Raw genomic sequence first — 24,109 nt, forward strand, 5'->3', positions numbered from 1 at the left:
CGACGCCGCCGGCGCGGCGGCCGAGGGCAGCCGAGAGCTGGTTGATGCTCACCGCCGACGGCGCCGGCGCCGGCGCCGCAGCCGCCGTCGACGTGGGCGGCGGCTGGTGCTGGTGCTGTTGTTGTGGAATCTGGTGGTGGTGGTGCTGCGGCTGCGGTGGGTAGGGCTGGTAGTGAGGCGGCTGGGGCTGGTAGTGGTGCTGGAAGTGGTGCGGCGCAGCTGCAGGCGGCGGTTGCATGTGGTGCTGATGTTGAAGTTGCATGGCAACCGGCGGCGGGTGGAATGGCACGTGCGGTTGCGGTTGCGGGTGCTGCGGCGGCGCCATTGGCTGCAATGGTGGCTGGGGCTGGGGCTGTGGCATGGTCGGAGGAGGCGGGCCGGCAGGCTTGGGCGGCGGCGGACCCGCGGGCTTGGGCGGCGGCGCAACGGCCGGCAGAGGCGCCGCAGAAGGACCGTCGGGCTTGGGCGCCGACTGGCTTGGGCGGTGGCGCCGCAGTCGGCTTGGGCGGCGGCGCAACGGGCTGTGAGGCTGGTGGCACCCCGGCGGGCTTGGGCAAAAAAAGCCGGCGGGCTTGGGTGGGGGTTGCGGCGGCGGCGCAGTGGTCGGGACCGCCGGCGGCGGGAGGCCAGCGCCGGGCGGCTCGGCGGCCGCTGGAGCGGAGACCGCCGACGATTGGCTGCTGTCGACGCCACCCTCGCCCACCTCGGCTTCGGCCTCATCCTCGGCCTTCTGCTTCTTCGCCGGCGGCACAACGCCTTCCTGGTCTGCTGTGCGTGCGGTGCGTGCGGTGCGTGTCATGGTACGTGTGCGGTGCGTGCATGAGCGAGTGCTGCTGGGCGGAACGGCGAGCGGGGGGGAGATCGTACCGAGCTGGTCGGGGCCTACGCCGGGCGGGCCTTCGAGGCCGGGAGGAGCCGCGGCGTGCGGAGGCTGGCCGGGCGGCAGCTGGTGCTGGTACATGCCGGGCTGTGGTGGCATCATTCCCGGCATTCCTGGCATTCCGGGCGTCCCCATACCCGGCGGCGCACCCGGCCACCCGGGATACCCGCCCGGCTGCGGCATCCCATCTGGTCATCGCGCACGCGATGAGACACGCCAATCGCACACACCGCGACCCGACGCACGACACGACACGCGCGGGTGGAAGGGGCGAGAGGGTACAGGGATAGGGGTAGCCGGGCGCCATGGCCTGCTGCGGGTGGTGCTGGAGGTGCGGCGGGTAGCCGACGGGGGCGTAGCCGTGCGGCGCCCCGGCCATGTAGGGGGCGGCACCGCCCGGGCCGCCGTAGGGGCCGCCGCCGCCGTAGCCGGGAGGACCCTGGCCGGCTGGCCTCGGCGCTTGGCTCTCTGGCTTGTCCTGCCAACCAATGAGACGTGAGCCCTTCATCATGTGTGCGTGTGCGGCGGTGCGTGTGTGTGCGTGTGCGCCGGAGGTTGAGGGGTTTTGTGTGCGCGTGTGCGTGTGCGGCGGTGTGTGTGCGGTTGGTATGTGTGCGTGTGCGGTGTGTACCCCTTGTTTTTCGATCACTTGGCCGAGCACATCTTGCAGCTTTCGCTTCTTCGCCTTGAGCTGCTTGTCCACTTTACCCGAGGCCTCTGTTACCATCCACAGAGAGAAAAATGTAATCAAATAAAAATAAAATAAATAAAATAAATAATTGTTTTTGGCAGGGAGGGAATTGTGTGTTTCTTGCATCACTTCAAGATGAAGGAGGAGCAAAAGATAGAGAGCGTGGGCAGAGGGGGTAGTACATTGTACGGCTGTAGGTACCTATGTTTTCGATCTTGTGAATCTTCTCCTGGATCTTCTTGGGATCCGTCTTGAGCAGGGTTGTCTCCCTCTGCTTGTCTCGCTTCACTTTATTCTACACATGGCCAGCAATTAATCATCAATCAATCGATTACTGGGGGGGGGATTGCTGGAAGAGTGGTCGCACCTTCTTGAGCTCCTTCTTCCTCTGCTGCTTGCGAAATGCATCTGTGGGATTGAGCGCACGGCCTCCCTTGCGTCCCATTCGTTTGTTGTGTGCGATTTGCTGTAACGGTCTGTCGAGTGTGTTGTTTGTTTTTTTGTTACGTAAAAGAAAAAGCGAGGAAATTGAGAGATCTGGATGAGATGATTAATTGTATTTGATTGATTGAATGGAGAGTAGGTAGAAGACAAGGAACAAAATTAGGAGAGCCATATCTGGGCCTCCTCTTTGTACAAAGATTAAAGGATAGGCCGGAGAGGAAATGAAATTGGGCGACGAGCATGTCGCTTAGTGCGTCTCGGATGTCGAAGATGAAGAGGAGGAGATAGGCGCGGCGACAGCCTTGGGCTTGGGCTTGTCGCTGTTGAGGCTGTTGAGGGTGATCACGCCCGACGCGCCCAGGAGGAGCACTACGGTCGTGAATTGTGCCGCTACGCGCGCCCGCATGAGCTTCTGGCCGAGGGCGCTGTTGCCCGTCTTGAGGGTCCACAGGCCGGCACCGAGGATGCCCGCCGTCGAGAAGGCGCCGAGGGCCACCCACGGGTACCGCATCACGCGCTCCCAGAGGTTGAGATTCTCCTCGGGGTTGGGGTAGAAGGGCACGTAATTGCCGCGGTAGTCGAGCGAGCCGCCCTGGTCAGGAAGATCATCGTGCTTCTTGCTCATGATGCTTGGATGATGTGTGGAGAGTGTAGAGTGTAGTGTTCGAATTCGCTCTTCTCTTCTTCTTCTTGTAGAGATGGTTGGCTGATGTTGCGTAGATTGTCGTCAGCCGCAATGCGAATGGAAAATTACATTTTTATTAGCTGCGCCTATTTATATTTTGCCGACGCCGGGCGTTTCGAGGAAACCAGGAATCTCCTCGAGAACTGCGGGACCGTCCGGGGCCGGAAAGTCCCATTCTTCCGACGTGTTTCGGATGTTTCCGGTCCTAATAACGCCGAATGCTCGCACTTTCCTTGTGGGGTTTTGATTCCACGTTTTCCTCTTCTCTTTCTTCACCCTTCCCATGACCTCTCCTGCAAACCTCTTCCTCTTCCTGGCCCTGGTATCCAACTTTCCTCCGGCGTGCTGGGCTTTATTCCTTTTTGGCCAATACGCAAACATAATTTATTTGTATTTAAATTATTATTTGAATAATAATAATAATAATAATATAAATATAAACATAAATACAATGGCAGGTGGTGCTGGTGGCCGCGGTCGTGCCGGCAAGCGCCCAGCAGCTGCCCATTCCCAAGAGGCCGTCGGGCATGCACCGGGGCAACCCCGCCGCACCCATTCACCTCACTGAGTTCGCCGACTACCAATGCCCGGACTGCGGCGGTACCGCACACGCACACGCACACGCACACGCACACGCACACGCACACACCACCGCACACGCACACGCACACGCACACGCACACGCACACGCACACGCACACGCACACACCACCGCACACCGCACACGCACACGCACACGCACAACGCATGCACGCGACACTCACCTGATTGGTGCACGATCGTGGGGTGAATGCAGTGTCGTACCCGGTGGTGGAGAAGGTGTTGCAGCACTACGGACCGGACAAGATCTACTACACGCTCCACGTCTTCCCCCTGTGGCTCCATCGCCAGGCCTTCATTCTCGCCGAGGCCGCGGGCGTCGTCGCCCTCAACGCCCCTGAACGTACGTACCTGCTCCCACGATACGCGACACGACACACACGACATTCACCACCGCACACGACACGACACGACACGACACGCACGGCATGACGGGTTGGTGATGACACTTTTGAGTGGCGCTGTTTGTTGTTTGTTTGCTTGGGGATGGCAGACTACTGGGAAGCTGCGCAGTTTCTGTTCGCCAACCAGGCGCAGTTCTTCAACAGCGCCTACAGGAACAAGACCGCCAATGATCTGTACCGCTCTCCTTCTGCGCACGCACACACGCACACGCACGCACGCACACGCACACGCACACGCGGTCTGGCGGAGACTTACGGGAGCGAGCGTGCAGGTATGCCCACTTGGCCGGTTGGATGCCCAAGTTTGGTGTCAGCCCTGCCACCTTCTACACGCAGATCGACAGGTTCGCCATTTTGGATATTTTTGCGTATATCTATATTCATATCTAATATTGTGGAAATATAAATTGATGTGTTGGTCACATTACTACACTAATTTAATGTGCCCACGTGTGTACGCGACAGCGATGCGGTGTTTGCGCATGTGGACGCGGACATTCATCAGGCGCTGATCCACCAGATCTATGGCACGCCCACATTCGTGATCAACGGCTTCAAGGCGGAGAACCTCGACCAGACCACCACCTTCGCCCAGTGGATCACCTACCTCGACGCCCTCCTCCAACCCGCCACCCTTTCCGCCTGATTTATTCGGCTTTAATTTATTTTATTATTATTAATAATTCATTTTCCAACACGCGAAAAACATATGATTACCATTTTAGGGAAGGCTGTCTCATCGGTTCACGGCTTCACCTTTCCTCCACTCGTCTACACGCCTTCATCTACCTCCACGCCGCCATGAACGTGTCCATCTTCTCTTCGCTGCTCCTCTCCATGAGCGTGTTGTGCGTCCTCCTCGTGACGTCCGCCAGGTCCGCCCCCATTACCGCCGCTCCCCCTGCCACCGGCAACACCTCCTGCGAGATCTGTGAGCTGGGTACCCCCTCCAGTCCGTCGACAACTTCCCATTTTCTTTTGAATCATTCAATATTCTCCAAGGCCTCATTCATCTCTTTGTAATCTTCATCTTAATTGCAATTCTCTTTCTTTTTTTTTTTTAAATTTACCTGGGTAGTGGTGGGCGTCATCGCGGTTGCGGAGAGCAGTTTCAACGCCAGCCTCCAGCAAGTGATCATCATCGTCAACAACCTCTGCCTCCTCATCGGCGGTGGCGTCATTGGCGCTGAGGTTCGTTCGTCTCTTCTTGCGTCGCGTGTCGTGTGTCGTGTGTCGTGTGTCGTGTGTCGTGTGCGTGTGTCGTGTGTCGTGCTGTTTGCTGCTTCTGGCCGAACACCAAGACTGACTGTTCAACAACATGTTCCCGTGATTGCACACAGTGTGGGTTCCTGACCGGAGCCATCAACCAGATCATCCAGTGGCTCGCTGCCGAGCTGACCCCGGTCGACATCTGCCAGAGGCTCCACTTCTGCAACTCCACGGCACCGATCCCCATGGTCTCCGCGACCGACAGCAAGAGCCTCGAACTCCTCAGCACCCTCCTCTTCCAGAAGGCCCAGTTCCTCGCCCAGAACCAATAAGTGAGTGAGTGAGTGAGTCGTTTGCGTCTAATGATCCAATAGCAATGCAACAAACAACGCTGCTGCTCTGGTTCGAGTGTGTGCGATGTGTGTCGTGTGTCGCGTGTTGTGTGTGTTGTGTGCGCACACGCTATCGCGGTCAGCCCTCCTCCTCGCCCTCGCCAAAAGACAGCACCCGCTTGTTGGCCACACGCGACGACGCCGGCGCCGCGCGTACTCTCGGCTGCGACTGTCCTGCGGCCTTTGTCGTCGTCGTCTTCGTTGTCGTCGTCGCCGTTGCCGTCTTCTTCTTCTTCTCCGCCGCCGCCGCCTCGCCGCCGTCCTTCGTTGTTGCTCGTCGCTCATCATCGTCGGCTTTTCCCTTGGCGTCGGCGGCCGGCGCGGCTTCGTCGACCTTGGCCTTCTTCTTCTGCGGGACGCGGTAGCTGTGGCGGCCGCTGGCCTCGTCGCGTCGGTCGGCCTCGGCCTCGGCCTCGGTGCGCCGTCGCTTCTCGGTCTCGGCCACCTGCTCGGCCGCCTGCTTGAAGGCGAACTCGACCTTGAGCCGTTCGATCTCCTTGCGCGTCTCCTCGTCCAGCTGCTCCATCTCCTCCTTCCTCTCGCGTTCATCTTCTTCATCTACAGATGACAAAGTTAAACTAAATCAAAGTAACTGAACGAATAACTAATCAACTCGAGTTAAGATTAATCTTGGTTGCGATTTGAAGATTAGTTCGAGATGAAATCAAATTGGCAAGAGATTAGTTATGAGGGGATTTGGGGGGTGTACCGTCATCTGAGCCAGAGGGGGGCATGCCTGCAGGGCCGCCAGGGGGTGGGGCGTAGAATTGCTGCAGGAATTTTGGGGTGGGCCGTGTGTAGGTCATGGACTGGCCTCGTCCCAGCCCGCCGCCCTTCTTGCCTCCCCCGCCTCCGCCCATCCCGCCCCCCTTGCCTCGGCTCAGCGATCCCAGTCCTCTTCTCTCATTGCTCATGTTGGTCCGCTCGTGTTGATTTTCACTTTGTATTTCCCTGTATCCATTTTCTATATTAATCAAATATAATAAAATTATGAAATAGAAATAGACCACATTGGGGAGCAACAGGAAGGTGTATTTACAAAGTACGTTCACGTCTTTTTTAGATTTTTCGTTTCTCGGCTCTATCTGGTTCTACTTGACGGTGGCCTTGGCACGGATCTTGTCCTCGACGTCCTCGAGCGCGAGGTCATCGACGCCGGCGGCCTGGATGGGCAGGCTCATGCCGGCGCCCCACTGGTCGATGAGGCCCTTGGCGCCCTTGGCGAACATGCTCGCCACCATGCGCTCCTTGGTCGACGTGGCCTCGGGCGCCCACAGGATGAACACCAGGCGCGACCGCACGACGCCATCGGCGTGGGCGCGCCACGGCACCTGCGCCACGGCCATGCGGCACTGGTCGCGCGGCAGGCTCGCCACCAGGCTCTCCCACGTCGCCGCCGCCACCACCTCGCTGCCGGAGTCCGATGATGAAGAAGAAACTGGCGTGGTGGCAGAGACGGTGTCGATGGTGAGGCAGGACTGCTTGCCGTCGACGAACTTGAGGGTGCAGAAGGGCACGAAGAGCGGCGAGTTGTCGCTGGCGGAGGTGGTGGTGGTGAAGTCGTAGCGCTTGCTGACGGCGACGACGGCCGAGCGCACGTCGTCAGTGAGGTGGACAGCTCCGGTTCCGGACACGATCGACATTCTTAAGTTGTTGCTGTGTTGTCGAGTGCTGGGGCACTTGGGCTGGTTGGTGGTTGTTTGATGGAATGACTCGACTGGCCACCACAGGTGGGTATTTGAGGAGGCCAGCTTCAAGGAAGCCCACACCTCCCGCTAGTCGGCCAAGAAGGTGTGTTCATCGAACACACCCGCGCCATTCACGTAAAATTTTTAAGAGGGCGGTGTGGCCATTCGTAAAATAAAATAAAATTCTTTTTGGGTTTTGCAAAGGTATGTACACTCCGGACCTCTGATGCATCAGTTCTGGGTCTGTGTTGTAGACAACACAAACAAATACACATCGAGGAGGGCACCAGTAAAGAAGATGGTTGTGAGTTCACAAAGAAAATGAACACTTGACAAACCAAACCTAACTTGTCTTTGTCAGTGGGGATCAGTGTACCTTGAGCTTGGGCATCTGTCCCTTCTGGGACTGGAGCAGCCGCTGGAGGGAGCTCTTGGAGGAGACCGGGATCGGCACCTTCTTGCCCTTGGCCGCCCCGATTGACACTGCCCATCAAATAATGACGTTCATGTCAGAACATGCGCACGCGCACACCACCGCACGACACGCACGTACGACCAACAACACGACACGCGCGATCTGTACCCGTGGAGGAGGCGAGTGAGGTGCCGGCCGAGCTGAGCTGGCTCTCCTTGTTGGCGGTGGTAGCCGTGAAGAGCTTTCGCTTCTTGATCTGGCTGCCGCCCGAAGCCGACGCCGATGAGGCCGACGCCGACGCGGCCTTGAGGTTGACGGCGTTCTCCTTGTCGTCGTTCTGCGCAGACTCATCTTCGTTGTCGCGCAGGTCGCTGCTGAGCATGTCCTCGCTCGACCTCTTCTTGGCCTTGGCCTTGCCCTTGCCCTTGACGCTCTTGCGGGCCGCCTTCTTGGCATTCTTGGCATTCTTCTGCTTTTTCACCGGCGTGGCCTCAATCGTCGTGTCGGTCGCCGAATCGTCGTCATCGTCGAGCGGGATCGCGGTGCGCGGGAACAGCGACTTGAGCGTGCTGCCCTTCGACTTGAGCGACGTCGTCGACGAAGCGTAGCTGCTGCTGCTGCTGGCGGTGGTGATGGCCGGCGCGGCGGTGGTCACCACGGCCGACGATGACGACGACGGCATCGTGGTGGTGGTCGGCTTCTTGGCGGGCAGCTTCTCCTCAAAGAGGTGGGTGGCGTGGCGGCGCTGCTCGGGCTCCTCGACCTCGCTGTCGCCAGTCGGCCGGCTCGCGCGCGGGCGCTTGGTGGAGGCCCGGCGCCGCACCTCCTTCTCGCGCTCGCGCTCCGTGGCCTCGAACGTCTCGATCGACATCCGCTGCGATTCCTGCATTCCACACCAACCACCACCACGACCCACAGGAATCGATTGAGCACGTGCGCATTCCAATTCCTTGCATTGCATTCCGTTCATTCCTCTGCCTGCGTACCGTCTGTGAGCGCAGGGTGCGGATCTCTCTGTGCAACTTCTCCTCGGTCTGGCTCTGCTTCTGATGCGCCGACTGGTTGCTCACCGTCACCACCATCACAAAATCAGCCTCACATTCCAACCATACCAGCAAAACAGTGATCACATTCCACAATACAACACAACATTCCAATGTGGTGGCGAGCGCACGCGTACCTCGAGCTGGGCGCGGAGGGACTGGAGCTCCTTCTGCAGTTTGGCTTCGTTGGCGCCGGCGTCCTCCTTGGCCCGCTCGAGCTGCTGCAGGAGCAGCCGCACCTGCTTGCTGGACGCGGCCAGCGTGTGCTCGAGGGTCTCCACCTTCTCCTCGTACTCCCGGGCCAGGGCGCTCGCCGTGCGGCCCTCCTCGCGCTCCCGCTGCATCTGCCGCCGGTAGGCCGACTCCTCCTCGAGGATCTTCTCCAGGTCCAGTACGCGCTGCTGCATCGCCCTCCGGTCCTCCTGGTGGTGGGTAGCGGCGGCGGCGGCGGGTGGTGGTGGTGGTGAAGAAGATGAGTGGAATGACGCGGAAAAGAGAACAGAACGGGAGGGGGGGGGAAGAGAGAAAGCGAACCTCGCGGAGGGTCAGGGTCTTTTTGAGCTTTCGCTGGAGCTTGTCGGCGAGCTTGCGCGACTGGTCGCGCTCGGTGGTCAGGCGGGCCGCCTCCATCTGCGCCGCCTTCAGCTTCTCCTTGACCTCCAACACTTCGCCCTCCACCATCGCTGCACACATCCACAGCGTTATGAGCTCATGCGTCGTGTGCGCCCTGTATGCGTGTGCGGTGGTGCGCAGGTGTGTCGCGTGTCTGTCGTGTGTGCGTACCCAGTTTGACCTTGAGGTCGTGGGACAGCTTCCTCCGCTTGTCCAGCTTGCTTTGCAGGACCGCATAGTCGTGCTGCTGCTCCACGAGCAGGCTCTCCTTGTTGTGAATGATCTGATCGCACACGCACCACCGCACACGCACACGCACAGCACAAGGCCTATATTAGTCTTCGCACAATAGAACAACATCACGCCGAGTGCGCTCGGGACTAAACTGTGTTGGAGCTTTAAAAGATAGATACGTACGGATCCGATGTGGTCGGTGAGGGTGGCCTTCTCCTCCTTGTTGATGCGCGACAGGCTCTCGATCTGCTGGCGCAGCTCCTTGTTCTCCGCGCCGATCGACTTCTGCTGCTCGGTGATGGCCTCGTAGGCCGAGTTGCGCTCCTCCAGTCGCGCCTGAGTAGTCATTATATATCAGCCAATGATCATATCGTCATCTGTGCCATGATGAAGGAAATCATGTTGCTGACATAACACTGTGTGTCAGCAGTACCTTGAGGTGGTTGATTTCGTTGGTCAGGCTCTGGATGTCCGACGCCCCGAACAGGTCCTTGTTCACGCTCTGCCCCAGAGTTTAATAAAATAGTATATATTAAATTATAAGAAAAAAATAATGATATAAATTGAATTAATCATAATGATAAAATGGTTTGATGGAGGTATGGACGGGTACCACTTTGTTCTTGATCATCTTGGCGCGGTGGGCGTACTTGAGGGAGGTGAGGGTCTCGCGGTAGTTGGGCGCCGTGGTCTGGACGTTGATGATGAAGCACGTCTTCGAGTTGCCGCCCAGCGAGTCCTGGAGCAGCCGCGTGAGCTTGTTGTTCCGGTAGGGCACCAGCGCGCTCGCCACCTTGCCCGGCTTGCTCAACACCTCCAGCACATCACCTGTGCCACACAACATAATGAGCATTGGTCACTGTTGTGTGTCGTGTCGTGTCGTGTCGTGTCGTGTTGTGTTGTGTGCGCCAAAGTACCGAGTGCGGTGAGGGAGGCGTTGATCTGCTGGGCCTCCTTCTTGTTCTGTCCCTCGACCACGGACCGCACCAGACGCTCGCTGCCGGCGAGGTCCACCAGGTGCAGCTTGCCCATGGTCACGGGCGCCGTCTCCGATGCCGCCGGCCGCGATTCGATGTAGAACGTGAGAATCGCGTGCGAGCGCGAGCTCCTGTCGTTCATCTTCGTGGCCGCGCTCGATCGCAAGCGCATCTGTGCCCGCACGCGTAACAACGAGATTAGTTTTTGGCTGAAGGCGCTTGACTTGACTCGACTCGACCGGTGAAGTCTTCGGTGGTCAGTCAAAGTCAAATCAGAAGAATAGAAGGCGTACGCCTGCTTGGATGATCTCGCGGGCGTGTCGCATGGACTCGACCAGGGTGTAGAGCGAGTCCGAGCCCGCGAGAAAAACCTCGCCGGTACGCGTGTCCTCCCTGATCTCGATCTTCTTGGGCCGCCTGCACACGCACACAGCACACACGCACACACGCACACACAACGACACGACGTTCAATTAAATTGGATTGGGCTCCCACGAGCCGCACGAGCGCTGTAAAATGTGGGATGGCTGGGAGCTGGTACCAGTTGGGGAGCTGCTTGTTCTTGAACGAGGGATGGTTCTCGTGATCGAGCAGGTTGTTGAAGTTGTCCAGGTGGAGCTCGACAAAGGTGCACTTGACCACGAACACGGTGTCGCTCCGCGACTCGATCAGATCGAAGATGAGCTTCACCGCACGCGCGATCAGGCCAGGGTGCTCCCTGTTGGTGGACAGACGCCAAACGCAAATGCACGTGAGAACTCCACTCCACATACTACATGTATCGAGATATATCTCAACATAGCAACCTATCAACCTATCAACATATCAACAATATTGGCGAACGTACTCCGTGCCGAACATGGTGTGTGTCTTGCCCGAGCCAGTTTGACTGCCATAGCACGAGCAAGTAGCGTGAGATAAGAAGTTGGCACATGTAATTCAAGAAATAGACAGATGTGTACCCGTAGGTGAAGATGGTGGCGTTGTAGCCCTCCACGGCGGCGTCGACGAGAGGCTGCACGTATTCGAAGACCTGGGACTGCGTCGCGCGGTCGTCAAAGACGCGGTCGAACGTGAACGTGCGCGGCTCTTCCGGCCGCATGAGCGTGCGGTTGACGCTGCTGGGCGTGCCGCCCGGCCCGACGCCGCCGCGCATGGGCGAGGCCATAGGCGAGGCCACGTGTGAACGCGAAGGGGTCTGTGGGTGGTGGTCAACCAGCAAAGGGTGAGGTGTCACGATGTAGCGGCCACAAAGATGAGTGTGGCGGATGTAACGTACTGCTGCACGGCGCTGGATGGAGGTGGGCGTGGATTGCTCGCGGCGCAAGGTGGGCGTCACAGATGGTCGAGTTGGTGTGCGCTGTACCACCGCGGATGCGGCTGCAGATTTGATGAGAGTATTAGCTTTTGCTCAGTGATGCTCAGAAATTGTGACAGAGCTGATTACCAGAGCCAAGATCAGAAGCCGACGGAGGATGAAGGGTGATGGCGTTGCCCTCTACCGAATGGCACGTCGAGTAGCCTCGCTCGTGATCTTCAGCGCTCAGGGGCCTGATTCGCACCGCAACCCGCACGGCCTCTTCGGCCGGCTGAGGCTGCAGTGGTTGAAAATCTGACGTGTCCATCTCGTCTGGCAAATGAAGATGATAATTGATGACCGATTCGCCTCCAAGACGAGCCAAATCACCTTCTTTCTGGGATGCGATAAATAAGATCTCAATCCTTCTTCTCGCTCCCGGTCCCCGTTGGTTGCGCAAACACTTGCGCTCCGCTTTTTGGCGCGAAGAGTTGCAACGGCACCGTTTCGCGCCAAAATATTTATCATTTTTCTATCTATTTTTCCTTATTAGTCGAAAAAGAGGCAATAAAATGCCTCGCGTCACCTCGCTCGCGTTGACGTGCATCACAAGCAAAACGTCGAAGTAAATGGCCCAAGCTCCACAAGCAAGCGCGAGGGCGATTGGCGAGCTGAGGCTTCTGAGTACCGCTCTTGCTCCTTTCAATCCTTGTTGAGCTTGGCCGCAGTAAATCGCTTCTGCCGCCCGAAGCTGGCCTCGCTCAACACGTACCTGTTGTTGTTGTTGTCGTTGTTGTCGTTGTTGTCGTTGTTGTTCTGTACTATGAGCAAGGTTTGGTTAACCGTGAGCCGCGGGAGGCCACGTACGAAGAGTTGTCGGCGAACGCGAGCTCCACCTTCTCGATCAGCACACGCTTCGACTTCAGTAATTGCGTGCTCAGGTCGCGTTTTTCTTGTGTTGCCGAAGAGGTGCGTGCATGTCGTATTAGGTGCCGCTAGAACGAGCAAGCAAGAAGCAAGGAAGGAAGAAGGTACCAGGATTGGAGATAGTGCGGAGTGTAACATTAAGATGCGCGATTCCATTTGGCCCTTCACACACACACACACGACACACACCAGATCAGTGGGTGAGCCGGCTAGCACGCCTCTTGGTCAACTGCCAGAGTGCGTACCAACGATCTTGACCGTTTCTGTCCACCGAATCCGGGCGTGGATGCCTACGGTCAGGTAGGGCACGCTCCAGCCCCCGAACGTCTTCTTGCCACTGATGATCAACAGCTCCACGCCTGCTTAGACGCTGTGTTAAGTGGGTTTGTAGTGTGGTACGCGCCTGTGTGGTGTGTGTCGTGTGTGTGTGTTGTGTGTGTGGTGTGGTGGTGTGGTGGTGTGGTGGTGTGGTGGTGTGGTGGTGTGGTGGTGTGGTGGTGTGGTGGTGTGGTGGTGTGGTGGTGTGGTGGTGTGGTGGTGTGGTGGTGTGGTGGTGTGGTGGTGTGGTGGTGTGGTGGTGTGGTGGTGTGGTGGTGTGGTGGTGTGGTGGTGTGGTGGTGTGGTGGTGTGGTGGTGTGGTGTGGTGGTGGTGTGGTGGTGTGGTGTGGCGCTATTTTCTTCCATTGGTGTGGCGCTATTTTCTTCCATACTACTACGTTACCATCCATGTTGTCTGCCAGCGCGTTGATTTTGTCGTCCAATCGCGATTCCAGAATCTCCATGGTGTAGGGCCTGCCCAGCTGAGTTTCGACAACCACCACCAAGACATGTCAGCAACTCAACGCTCAGCCCTTCAGCCATTGCGCCTGCCGCAATGCGGGCGATATAAAGAGAGTTTGGAGGGCACAGCAGACCTTGGTTTCGAGGACCTTCTGCAGCTCCTGGCCGTCGACAATCGTGTAGCCGGTGTGGGGCGGCGTAGGGCCCTTCTCCCGGTACTTGAGCCACCAGAGCATGACACGCTCGAAGGAGGCCTTGTCCATGCCCGACGCATAAGAGACTGTGCACACCATGTCGTCACGGGCTCCAGCGTTAGCCCGCAACCACACGACACGCACGACACACGCCAAGTTGTGCTTCATACCGAGGTGAGAGCAAAACGGAGCGATGATGAGGGCCGTGCACAGCAGGAGCACGTCTCGCAGGAAGACTCGCCTGTATGGTCGCGGTGCCTGCACACAAGTTTGTATGTACGCCGCACACGTAGGATGATGAGCATCGATGATGATGAACTCATGCGTCTACTGACACACGAAGCAAAGCTGAAGATGAAGATGAAGCTGGAGATGAACTGCACGTACGGCCGGCGTGCGAATGGTGGCTGGGTTCGGGCCGGTGTAGACCAGGTGCAGCTTTCCGCCTCGCTGCAGCTCATTCAGGGTCACGTAGCGCCGCGTAGTTGCCGCGACGAGACGTGCAGAAGTGGTGCGACCGTGCCCAAGCCTTGTGGCGGCGGTGGTGGAAGTGGCGGAGGAGAGGAGGCGTCGATAGGCTGGCAAGGAGTAGGTACGCAGCGTGGAGGCGAATCGGCTGAAACAAGTAGAACGATGGGGCGCAGTTCCGGGAAGAAGAGAAGATGAAAAAATATTTGCAGGGAGGGGTGGTGCAGAAAAAGAAGAAGAAGAGGTGAGCAGCCCTCCAGACTGTGGAGACCCACTGAGATTCCATCGTGGAGATGCGAATGCTGTCGATCTTAGCGCATTTTTGGCTGAAAATGGCCTGCACAACAGGCCTGCTCGCTTCATTACTGTGGGCCTGCTCCTTCTAAAGGGTTCTCTACGGCCGTGGTGCGCACCAATCGTGCGAATCTGCCCGTACGCTTTGCTTTTCCTTTTTCTTTTCATTTTCATTTCCCGCCAATGCATTTCGCGCCTTTTCTTCTTCTGTGCGAATTGTGACAATCGTGAGCGATTGCCACAATCGGTGAGCGACTCGCACTTCATCTACCAACTCTCCTCGATCGCCATCATGAACCGTTGTGGTGCACGCGCCTCTCTTGGACTCTGCCGCCAGCGCTTGGCCTCCTCGCCCACTGCTGCCGCGCGGCTCTACTCGTCGGCCACGGTGAAGATAGAGAAGACGGGCGAGCCGGTGAAAGTGGCCCTCATCCCTTCAGATGGCGTCGGCAAGGAGGTAGTGCCCGAAGCCCGCCGAGTGCTTGAGGCCGTTGAGCCTCATCTGCCCTTCGCATTCTCGTGGGTGCCGCTACACGCCGGCTGGGAGACCTTCCAGCAGCAAGGCACGACCTACACTTACAATCAATCAATTGGGATTTATTTATTTATTTATTTTTTAAACTCAAAGAAAGTGATTTATAATTTAATCCAATTATTCAATTTATTATTCTCTATTTAATGTGACACCACAGGTGTCTCGCTGCCCAAGGAAACGATCGAGGGCTTGAAGGGCTGCGACGGCGCGCTCTTCGGTGCGGTGTCGTCGCCCTCGCACAAGGTCGAAGGCTACTCGAGCCCCATCATCGGCATGCGCAAGGCGCTCGACCTCTACGCCAACCTCCGGCCCGTCATCTCCGCTCCTATCAAGGTTTGTGCACTTGCGTGTGTCGTGTCGTTGGTCGTGTGCGTGTGCGTGTCGTGAGTGCGTGTAAAGCCTCGACTGAACCTCTTGACACACTGCGAGCAGACCAGCCGACCGGACATCGACATGTTGATCGTGCGCGAGAACACCGAGTGCCTGTACGTGAAGAAGGAGCGGATGGAGAACGGACCCCAGGGCCGAGTCGCCATCGCCGACCGCGTCATCAGCGAGTATGCCTCCACCAGGATCGCCCAGATGGTGCGAGACCCGCTCCTCCCCGCAGCACTGCATCAACTCACAACGTGTGTGTGTTGTGTGTGTGTGTGTTGCAGGCCTTCTCGCAAGCGGAAAGGCGAGCGGCGGTGAGGGCCGGCAGCAAGCGACCTGCGCGTGTGACGGTCGTTCACAAGTCCAACGTCCTGTCGGTCACTGACGGTAACGTAACGCTGAGCGTAGCGATGTGGTAGCCGTCACAGTCTTCTTCCTGTTGGAACTTAGCTGAGACGATCTTCCGCCACACTGTAGGTCTTTTCCGCGAGTGCGCTCTCGAGGTGGCCAAGAAGTACCCGCACATCGAGGTCGAGGAGCAGCTCGTCGACTCCATGGTTCGTCGTTGCCTTTGTTTGGGCTTTTTAATGTCTGTTTTGTTTTATAGTTTTGGCTCACTTTTTTCGCGGCGTACTGCACAGGTGTACAAGATGATTCTCGATCCTCAGCGCTATGACGTCGTGGTGGCGCCCAACCTCTACGGTGACATCCTCTCCGACGCCGCTGCTGCTCTCGTCGGCGGGTGCGTCTTTCCAACCCACACGCACACACGCACACACGCACACACGCACACACACCGACACACACACGACACACACACCACACGAAAAATGCAATTGCATTGCTGACGTTGGTGGGGGGCTGTGACAGTCTGGGTCTGGCCCCGAGCGCCAACGTGAGCGACAGCTTTGCGCTCTGCGAGCCCGTGCACGGGTCCGCCCCGGACATCGCCGGCAAGGGCATCGTCAACCCGCTGGCCACCATCCGAGCCGCCGCGCTCCTGCTCCGCCACCTCCGCGGACCCCACGCCGACGCCGCCGCGCAGATGGGCGACGTCATCGAGGAGGCCGTCAACCGCGCCCTCGCCGCCGGCCCCCTCACTCCCGACATGGGCGGTACCGCCGCCCACTTTTCTCTTGGGGGGGGCTGACTGCATAACTGACACATTCCTGGCAGGCAAGGCGAGCACCACGCAGGTGACCGACGCCGTGATCGAGCACCTCAAGAGCCTCCTGCTCAACAAGCATTGAGTGTTTATCCCCCCCTTCTTTTTTTCGCTTTCGCTCTTTTCATTCATCAAAACGGCGCGTGGCGTTCTCGAGTGTGCTGTCGTCTTCGTTTCTTTTCCGTCTTCGTTTTCGTTTTTGCTGGTGCGGTGGTCGTCGTTCGTGTCGTGTTGGTGGTCCGTCCCGCGCAGAAAGTCGGCGATGATGCGGTGCGCCTCGTCCGGGCGCTCGAGGAAGGCCGAGTGCTTGGTGTCGGCAATGACGGCGCTCTGGTGGTTGGCCACGCGGCCCACGCCGAAGGCCTCCTCGAAGCGCGGCAGCCAGTCCTTGCGCGAGATCAGCTGGTCGTGCTCGCCCCACATCACCAGCGACGGCCGCGCGTGCTGACCCACCTCTGCTATGACTTCCTCGAGATCGCGCAGAGGGAAATTTCTGTAGGACCCAAGGTAAGCCACGCGACACGCGACACACGGCACACGGCACACACATGATACGTACGTGAAGGAGTTGATGAAAGCGCAGGCAAACGCGTAGCTCCCGTACATGCCTTGCGTGTGCTCCATCACGTGCGCTATCGCGTTCTTGCTCGCCTCCAGGTCCATGAAGTCCTTCACAGTGAGGTGGTGAGAGAGTCAGTGTGGTTTGGGGCTGGTTAGAGTGTCTGGGAATCTGTTATAATGTTGGTTGGTTGGTTGGTTGGTTGGTTGCAGTTGGTTGCCATTGGTTGGTTACCTCCTTCATCATGTCGTCCTGTTTGGCGAACCATTGGAAGAGCCGTGGACCCAGGGCGGGGAGGCGCATCAGCTGCATCTCCAATGGCACGCTGAACTTCATGCCCGCCGGCCCGATCAGCACCAGCTTCTCCACCTGCCCCACGCCACCTGCGCGTTACCCTCTCGTGTGCACCACACACACCACACCCGCACACGCCGCACACGCACCAGGTCGGGATAGCGATGGGCGACGAGGAGCGACACGGCGCCGCCCATGGAGTGGCCGACGAGCGTGAAGCCGTCCGTGCGCAGCGGAGGCGGCCTGTAGTCCCTGGAGGCGTGGTTGTCCTTAACACCGTATATCCTGCACATATGCGAAATTTAGTTGTAGAACTTCTTTAAGCATATCCTGCACATATAATTTTTATATATATATTTAGATAGATATTTTTAAATATTCAAGTGGAGTGGTACCGAGGTGTACGACGAGGTGGTGGGTGAGGAAGTCCCACACGCGAGCAACGTGGTCAATGCCGTGCACGCAAATGACGACAGGCACGCCCTCGTCGTCGGAGAGGTGGGATTCATGTGCGTAGGCCGCTCCAGGCGGTAGTGGACCTCTCCCTTGGACAGCCTCACCTTCTCGTCCACCGCAATCGCCACCACCACTTCATCTTCTCTTCCTTCCATCTTTCCTTTTGTTTGTTAACTTCAAGAAAAATGTGTGAACGAGTAGCGGCACAGAACGTCGAACAGGCCTCTACACGACAAACGTGTGTCGTGTGTCGTGTGTGTGTCGTGTGTGTGTCGTCACAGTCTGTCCAGGGAAAGAACATTCATTCTCTGAGATCAGGCATAGTGGAGGAGGCTGGGTGAGGCCACATGGTGATGATGTGATGCTTAGTTGGTCCGCACGGGAGGAGAGACCAGAATGACACCGTCGCCACGCACGAAGAGCATCTCCACTGTTCGCTTTCGCCGCTGGAGAAGTACAACCGCGCAAGCAAAGGAGAGAAGACGAAGAGATGAGCGAGTTGCGCCCAAGAGAGCCATCATGAACACGACAGGCAGAGACACCCGCACACATTGCAAGCACTCTACACACCAAGCACGACGAAAGACGTGTCCCACCCGCGCATAGGGAGAAGTAGCGCAAGGCTTAGAAACCGGTGCCATACCTTGATGATTTCCTCGTCGGTCTCCTCGTCCATCTCCACGGTTGTCACGGTCTCCTCGACATCTCCCAGCACCATGTTCAAGTGTTGATCGTAGGCCTGCATTGAAATTGACACAGATTAAAAATGAGTAAAATATACATTCTGAATTAACTGTAAAAATTGCGCAGGTGGATCCGAGTGCAGCCGAAATGGCGATTTAGAAAAGAGGGGGGGGGCAATTACATGGAGCTTGCCGCGGAGCTCGCGTTCACCACGCAGCTTGACGTAGATGCGGTCATCAAGGGAGAGCCGGATGAGATCGAGCGGCTCCTCTACGGTGCTACCCAACTGAACATCTCTGTTGTTGCCTCCCTGCATTGTTTCGGCCTATCTCGTGAATGAAAGATTTTCTTTTCTCATTTCCTTGAGCAAGCCAAGCTTTTCTTGCACCAATGTGTGGGGTGGAGAGCTGCTCTGGTTGCCCGACCACCACACCAGCTGATGAGCATCAACTTGGTGAGATCAGAACTTCACGGCGTCAGGAACAAGCGTGCGCGCCTTGGCTCTGCTGAGCGCCTTCCACAGTGTCGATTGTGCGGGCCAGTGGCTGATGAGAAGGGGACGATGATGTAGGGCTGATGCACCAGAGCGGCCCCGCTGACGAAGAAGTTGACGAGCACGCAGACAGATAACACCGGATCGCCCAGCACAATGTCGCTGAAGCTGAGCTTACCACTCTGCTTGGCTGTGTGCCCGCTTTCACAATCAGCTGGTCCGTGCGTCTGCGTGTGCTTCTGCGTGCGTGCGTGCGTGTGTGCGTGTGTGCGTGCGTGTTTTGCTTACTTTTGGGCCAGGCGGCGAGGACGTTGGAAGATATGGCGGACGAGAGCAGTACGAAGACTGAGGCCAGCACGGCTTGGCGGCCACGCCGACCACGTAGTCCCTAACTCTCTTGCGGTCGTCGCTCCTGAACTTGAACCTATCGCCCTTCCGCACCACCTTCTCCAAACCGGTAGAGTGGGTCCCCGTTCGCTCGCGCAGACTCTTCCACCCACAGCCATCTCTACACCCTTCACGAGATGGCGGCCTGCCTTGACTTTCCGGTGTGCTTGCAGGCTTTGTAGAAGATACACCAGGCTGAGAAGTTGAGGATGTAGAAGAATATATTCACAGTTCTATTTATATTAATACAATACTCTATTGTATGGACGTAGGTAGCTCTCGTCGGTGTCGCAATGCGCGGGTCGAGGTCGAGAGCAGTGTGGAGAGGCTGGATGCTACAAATGTACATGATCGGCAGATGATGATGAGGAAGAAGACGAGGACGGCCGAGGTTGTGTGAGTAGTTACATGGCCTCGGAGCTGTGGCAGCAGGCGGCCTCCTGGCGCAGCTTCTTGGCCAGGCCGAGGTGGGTCGGGATCGTTCGCTGCTGGAAGCGGGTCTTCATCCACGGGTGGGCCAGCACGTCCATCATCGTGGCGCGCTTGAGCGGGTTGGGCTGGAGCAGCTTGGTCAGCAGGTCCTTGGCCGCCGACGAGACTCCGACGGGCATCTTGAACTTGGCCTCAGTGATCTTGAGCGCGGTGGACTCCTCGGTCGGGGCGTCGAAGGGGATGCGCGCGGTGAGCATGGCCAGCAGCAGAGCGCCGAGGCTCCACATGTCGAGCTCGGGGCCGGTGTAGGGCGTGTGGGTGACGATCTCGGGCGCGGCGTAGTTGAGCGTACCCACGTACTCCTCGACGGTCTGCACCGGCGACCAGGTCATGGCGAAGCCGAAGTCGCCCAGCAGCACGTTGTCGTTTTCGTCGAAGAAAACGTTCTCTATAAAAGGAAAAATGATGACGTCAGTAAAAGAAAATGGAGGAAAATGGAAAAGAACGAAGGCGGCGAAAAGTGGCGGAGGCGAAGTAGAAAGAAGAACTCTCGCTGAGTAGAAGAAGATGAGAATGGTTGAAGTGCGTACCAGGCTTGAGGTCACGGTGCACGACGCCCCTGCCATGGAGGTAGTTGATGGCGAGGACGAGCTGCTTGAAAATCTTGCGGGTCTGCTTCTCGCTGAGTGGTCCCTGGGCGTTGAGTCGGTCGAGCAGGTCGCCGTTGGCGGCGTACTGGAGGACGAGGAAGATGTTGGCGTCGGTCTCCACCTCGCCCATAATCTTGCAGACGTGCTTGTGGTTGATCTCGCTCATGACGCGGCTCTCGCTCTTGGTGCGGTTGTAAATCTTTCGGCCCTTCTCTGACTGCAGGTCCTTCTTGACGATCTTCACCGCTACGTCGGCGTTCGAGGGCGACAGGCTGCCCCTGTAGACCGTCGCGCTACCGCCGCTGCCCACCTGCTCGCGAATCACCACCGTCTCCTCGTGCATGGCCATCTTTTGTGTGCTGTGTTGTGTAGTTGAAGATGAAGATGGAAGATGAAGATGGAAGGAGCCGAAGTAGTTGTCGTTCGACGCTGGAAGTGAGATGGAGGAGCTGAAGAAGATTGAGCACTATGGGAAAGCAGTGAGATACTCACTGGCCCGCGTGAAGGAGTTGTTCGCTGGAAGAAGAGAGTGAATGAAGAGAAAGGCAGAAGCAGGCCTGTGTTTTATGCTCACCCAGCAAGCCCCACACGGCGGTGTCGCCTCTCGCCACGCCCAAAACGTCACCGCCTTGGCCAACGTTGCACGCGTGGGCTCGTTCCAGCCGCATAGTTTCGAAATTTCACGGTTGAACACGGTGGCGACCCGGGGTGTTGAGCATCGGCCAATGGCGTGAAGGTGGAGGTCAAACCTGGGCGTGCGGGATGGTGGACCGGCACTTGTCAAGTTTCCCTTTGTTGGCAAGCCTGTACCACCAGCTACACAGCCGCAAGCCCCAAAAAGCGCCACTGAGTGCTCTGGTTCGGCGGTGTGCGGCGGGCGGCTGTGCTGGGGACTCACGGCCGAGTTTTCGTTGCTTGGCCACGCTTGGAGGGCATGCCTGTGGGGGCGGGGGGGGGGGCAACACGTCTGTCCCTGCACAGTCAGTGGTGAACCGAGGCCACCCCAGCAACGTCAGGCAGCAAGGAACAAGCAGATGAAGTTCGCACAAAGAGAAAGGGTGAGTGAAGAAGTGCCAAGGAGACACAAAACGCACACTGGGCGAGGTGATCCAGTCTTATGGCTTACAGATGAGGCCTCCATTTGACTTGGCGATCGCGGGTCTGTTTTACTATGTAACAAACAGTCTGGTGATTGTACACTCTTGCACAGTCTTGGCCAGCACTAACAAAAACACATATTTGTATCTACATTTCCACTGCTGCTCCTTCACCGTCGCTATCCTCTCCTTCTTCATCATCGTATTCCTGCTCACTTTCATCCTCCTCCTCGTCGTCGTCGTTACCCTGGCTGCGCCTTTGCCCTCGGGCAGAGAACGGACCCTCGACCTTGACGAAGTGGGCGAACTCGTGCGCCTCGCGCAGGTCGGCATCGCTCGCGCACAGGTTGGCCAGCATCTCGAGCAGGTCGCGGTCGCGCGCCACCGAGGCCACATTCATGCAGGTCCGCATCGCGTCCCGCACGCCCGCCACCAGCCCGAACAGCCGCCGCCCGTGATTAGCCCGTTGCTCTCCGCCGCTAAGAGATAAGGTGCCAGTCGCGCTGGGCTTTGCTGCTTGTTGTCGACGGTACTCGGCGCACAGCACGGTCTTGATGTGAACGTAGGCGCGGAACAGGCCGGCTATGCCGGCGGCGTCGCGGTTCATGGTGGCCAAGACCATGGCCTGGCCCAGGTCGGCGCCGAAGGCCACCAGCGTCGTCACGGCGCCCGTGTGCCCGGACTTGGCCGCGCTGAGCAGCAATCGGCGGTCGGCCGCCAGCGTCGCGCGGATCACGCTCCCGGGTGTGAAGCGGGCCACGTCGCGCAGGAAGGCGGCCAGTAGCGGGGCGTGGTCGCCGTCGACCATCCACTCTACCGTGTGCGCGAGCCAGCTCGACATGCGCGCCTCGGACTCGCGGCGCTGGCGCTCGGCCAGGTCGCGCAGCGATTGGCGCAGGTCGGCGAAGGCCGCCTTGAGATGTCGCAGCACCAAGCTCGTCGAGCCGCGCCACGTTGTCGACGCAGATGTCGGTGCCGCTGCCGGTGTGGAATGTTGCCGACGTATTGGAATGTGAGGCGACGGTTCATGTGGCGAAGGCGCCGACGGCGTGGTAGAACGTGAAGGCGATGAGCCGCCGATGTGGCGGAGGTAGAGGGCGCGCCAGAGGGCATCGTCGTGGGCCAGGGCGCACCACTCGCGGGAGACCAGCGGTACGTTACGGAGAAGGGCCATAGGCTGCAGCATGGTGAACACGTGCAGCTTGACCTCGTCCGGAAGACACGAGAAGCCGGTGGCTTCTTCCACCACCGACGACGATGGTGGCGATGATGGCCTTGTGTGGCTGACAGGTCGTCGTGGCCTAGGCGCTCGCGCCTCCTCTTCGTTTTTGTCTTCGTCTTCGTTCTTCACGCGACATCGCTTCGCGTTTGCTGTTCGTTCTTCTTCGTTTTCGTTCTTCTCCCTGCCCGGCCGCTTGCGCTTATTGGCCGCGCTGGGCGAACGCCAGCTAGAGTTCGCGGCCAAGACGGTGATAGTCGACCTGTCCTGTTTATGGTTGCGACACACCAGAAATGTCCAGGGGTTAGTTACATGTTGCATGCGAAAACTGCGCTGTGGTTGGCTGATTTTGTTGCCTAGGGCCAGGTGCCGGTTGCACCCAAGTTACAGAATGGGAGCAAAAAGCGATATTTACATCTACACACGCAAAACAGTAAATAAGTAGCCGTTAGGTACCTGATCGGGCAGTGTGGCCAATTGTACGGGGTGGCCGGGTCGGCGACGCTGGCGATGGCCAGCCGCAGCATGTCGTCCCCGCATTCGGCGACCGTGATGGTCCACCGGCCCACCACGAACTCGCGGGTGTTCGCCGCCAGCGCTGACGCCGTTGAGGAATCGTTGTTCGACGACACTTTCGGCAGCCGGCAGTGGTCCGCGCTCCAGTCGTGTGTGGCCGCGAACATGGCGCTGTTTTGCTTCTCTTTTGTGTGTGGCAGCAAAGAGTTCGTGGTATTCGCCCGCGTGTGTTGTGCGGCGTGTGTTGTGCGGCGTGTGTGGTGGTTGTGCTGGGTGCGGGTGTTGCTGGTGGAGATGGTGCAAGCAAAGGCGAACGGAGGTAAGAGAAGTGCCCAAGAGCGGCCGACTTTATGGCTGTCTGCGGACATTGGTGTGACAGCCCGCACATGGTGCGGTCGCGTGATATCTGAATCGTCACGGTTGGTGGTTCACTAGTAAGCTGGCAGGGCTTGCTTAAAGGAGCCCAGCGGATTGGTTCTCACCAGGATCGCAGCTTTCGTTCGATCATGCTCGCCGGAGTGCACCTTATCCTATGGAAATTTCGCAGGCAGGATCTTACTTTACTGGTCGACAAAAAGTGTGCTTTGACGCTGATAGGATGGGCTTAAAAAATTTCGACGAATCTATGATATGTGTCGACTTTAAGGCTCCGGTGTGGTGTTGCTGCGGAGTTGTTCGTTATCACAGTTTTACGGGGGCAAGCTGGGTATTGAAAAAGCCTAAAGAAAGGCAAGATTCATTTTTCCCACCAGGCACGCACCTACGACGTACGTCGTGTCCACCCGGCTTCTAGAGTCTGTTTTTGTGTTTTTTCAATGTATCTCTCGCCGTCTGGCTTGCAAGTCACACATTTGCCGATTCTCTCACCGTAGAAGCAGGCCGTGCACTCCTCTTTACCGGTGCGCACAGTGTGCGTGGAGGGCGGTACACATTTGCGGTGCACTCACCATATCTGGCGGCAAAGCAAGAGGATAGTGACCCGGCACCCTGCAGTCCTAAGGTGGTTGTTGAGG

At 58.0% G+C, this 24,109-nt stretch overlaps 12 protein-coding genes and 1 pseudogene across 12 annotated transcripts in view; 3 read left to right on the plus strand and 10 right to left on the minus strand.

Moving 5' to 3' along the window:
* The window catches only part of ACA1_255030 (uncharacterized protein), a gene marked incomplete at both ends in the record, with an annotated part of 1,938 nt that extends 331 nt beyond the window's left edge, over positions 1 to 1,607 (minus strand). Inside the window, 5 exons of the mRNA XM_004367614.1 lie at positions 5 to 680; positions 704 to 765; positions 868 to 1,068; positions 1,163 to 1,358; positions 1,512 to 1,607. Coding sequence (XP_004367671.1) covers positions 5 to 680; positions 704 to 765; positions 868 to 1,068; positions 1,163 to 1,358; positions 1,512 to 1,607 — 1,231 coding nt within the window. The remainder of the gene's footprint in view (positions 1 to 4; positions 681 to 703; positions 766 to 867; positions 1,069 to 1,162; positions 1,359 to 1,511) is intronic.
* Positions 1,608 to 2,262: 655 nt separating this feature from the next.
* ACA1_255140 (hypoxia induced protein region protein, putative) lies at positions 2,263 to 2,640 on the minus strand (the record flags this gene model as incomplete). The annotated part of the gene is made up of 1 exon (XM_004367615.1): positions 2,263 to 2,640. One exon carries the CDS (start codon positions 2,638 to 2,640, stop codon positions 2,263 to 2,265), a length of 378 nt encoding a protein of 125 aa, XP_004367672.1.
* A 587-nt stretch (positions 2,641 to 3,227) lies between these two features.
* Positions 3,228 to 4,350, plus strand: ACA1_255150 (uncharacterized protein; the record flags this gene model as incomplete). Its single annotated transcript, XM_004367616.1, has 5 exons — positions 3,228 to 3,300; positions 3,497 to 3,643; positions 3,794 to 3,878; positions 3,977 to 4,048; positions 4,170 to 4,350. 5 exons carry the CDS (start codon positions 3,228 to 3,230, stop codon positions 4,348 to 4,350), a joined length of 558 nt encoding a protein of 185 aa, XP_004367673.1.
* A 155-nt stretch (positions 4,351 to 4,505) lies between these two features.
* On the plus strand, positions 4,506 to 5,245 carry ACA1_255160 (uncharacterized protein; the record flags this gene model as incomplete). Its single annotated transcript, XM_004367617.1, has 3 exons — positions 4,506 to 4,644; positions 4,783 to 4,895; positions 5,045 to 5,245. The coding sequence occupies 3 exons, from the start codon at positions 4,506 to 4,508 to the stop codon at positions 5,243 to 5,245; spliced, it is 453 nt and encodes a 150-aa protein (XP_004367674.1).
* A 139-nt stretch (positions 5,246 to 5,384) lies between these two features.
* Positions 5,385 to 6,165, minus strand: ACA1_255170 (uncharacterized protein; the record flags this gene model as incomplete). The annotated part of the gene is made up of 2 exons (XM_004367618.1): positions 5,385 to 5,863; positions 6,015 to 6,165. 2 exons carry the CDS (start codon positions 6,163 to 6,165, stop codon positions 5,385 to 5,387), a joined length of 630 nt encoding a protein of 209 aa, XP_004367675.1.
* A 231-nt stretch (positions 6,166 to 6,396) lies between these two features.
* ACA1_255180 lies at positions 6,397 to 6,948 on the minus strand (annotated as a pseudogene).
* Positions 6,949 to 7,360: 412 nt separating this feature from the next.
* ACA1_255190 (kinesin motor domain containing protein) lies at positions 7,361 to 11,442 on the minus strand (the record flags this gene model as incomplete). Its single annotated transcript, XM_004367619.1, has 15 exons — positions 7,361 to 7,476; positions 7,577 to 8,291; positions 8,395 to 8,466; positions 8,589 to 8,690; positions 8,733 to 8,873; positions 8,986 to 9,134; positions 9,235 to 9,346; positions 9,481 to 9,633; positions 9,731 to 9,797; positions 9,948 to 10,125; positions 10,215 to 10,320; positions 10,568 to 10,691; positions 10,816 to 10,992; positions 11,122 to 11,163; positions 11,237 to 11,442. The coding sequence occupies 15 exons, from the start codon at positions 11,440 to 11,442 to the stop codon at positions 7,361 to 7,363; spliced, it is 2,460 nt and encodes an 819-aa protein (XP_004367676.1).
* Positions 11,443 to 12,273: 831 nt separating this feature from the next.
* On the minus strand, positions 12,274 to 14,303 carry ACA1_255200 (uncharacterized protein; the record flags this gene model as incomplete). The annotated part of the gene is given in 8 exon segments (XM_004367620.1): positions 12,274 to 12,322; positions 12,439 to 12,523; positions 12,744 to 12,857; positions 13,220 to 13,298; positions 13,413 to 13,558; positions 13,643 to 13,713; positions 13,812 to 13,849; positions 13,860 to 14,303. 8 exon segments carry the CDS (start codon positions 14,301 to 14,303, stop codon positions 12,274 to 12,276), a joined length of 1,026 nt encoding a protein of 341 aa, XP_004367677.1.
* A 223-nt stretch (positions 14,304 to 14,526) lies between these two features.
* Positions 14,527 to 16,394, plus strand: ACA1_255210 (isocitrate dehydrogenase LysB, putative; the record flags this gene model as incomplete). The annotated part of the gene is made up of 8 exons (XM_004367621.1): positions 14,527 to 14,757; positions 14,944 to 15,102; positions 15,169 to 15,354; positions 15,429 to 15,531; positions 15,595 to 15,701; positions 15,786 to 15,886; positions 16,015 to 16,259; positions 16,321 to 16,394. 8 exons carry the CDS (start codon positions 14,527 to 14,529, stop codon positions 16,392 to 16,394), a joined length of 1,206 nt encoding a protein of 401 aa, XP_004367678.1.
* Positions 16,395 to 16,731: 337 nt separating this feature from the next.
* ACA1_255220 (hydrolase, alpha/beta fold domain containing protein) lies at positions 16,732 to 17,773 on the minus strand (the record flags this gene model as incomplete). Its single annotated transcript, XM_004367622.1, has 5 exons — positions 16,732 to 16,762; positions 16,869 to 16,978; positions 17,103 to 17,237; positions 17,312 to 17,447; positions 17,568 to 17,773. The coding sequence occupies 5 exons, from the start codon at positions 17,771 to 17,773 to the stop codon at positions 16,732 to 16,734; spliced, it is 618 nt and encodes a 205-aa protein (XP_004367679.1).
* Positions 17,774 to 17,983: 210 nt separating this feature from the next.
* Positions 17,984 to 18,618, minus strand: ACA1_255230 (LSM Smlike protein family member, putative; the record flags this gene model as incomplete). Its single annotated transcript, XM_004367623.1, has 3 exons — positions 17,984 to 18,064; positions 18,262 to 18,357; positions 18,484 to 18,618. The coding sequence occupies 3 exons, from the start codon at positions 18,616 to 18,618 to the stop codon at positions 17,984 to 17,986; spliced, it is 312 nt and encodes a 103-aa protein (XP_004367680.1).
* Positions 18,619 to 19,586: 968 nt separating this feature from the next.
* On the minus strand, positions 19,587 to 20,613 carry ACA1_255240 (protein kinase domain containing protein; the record flags this gene model as incomplete). Its single annotated transcript, XM_004367624.1, has 2 exons — positions 19,587 to 20,062; positions 20,205 to 20,613. 2 exons carry the CDS (start codon positions 20,611 to 20,613, stop codon positions 19,587 to 19,589), a joined length of 885 nt encoding a protein of 294 aa, XP_004367681.1.
* An 896-nt stretch (positions 20,614 to 21,509) lies between these two features.
* Positions 21,510 to 23,263, minus strand: ACA1_255250 (F-box domain containing protein; the record flags this gene model as incomplete). Its single annotated transcript, XM_004367625.1, has 2 exons — positions 21,510 to 22,842; positions 23,037 to 23,263. 2 exons carry the CDS (start codon positions 23,261 to 23,263, stop codon positions 21,510 to 21,512), a joined length of 1,560 nt encoding a protein of 519 aa, XP_004367682.1.
* Positions 23,264 to 24,109: the final 846 nt, after the last annotated feature.

The sequence above is a fragment of the Acanthamoeba castellanii genome (assembly GCF_000313135.1).
Source record: "Acanthamoeba castellanii str. Neff unplaced genomic scaffold scf7180000084768, whole genome shotgun sequence".
Classification (NCBI taxonomy): Eukaryota; Discosea; order Longamoebia; family Acanthamoebidae; genus Acanthamoeba; species Acanthamoeba castellanii.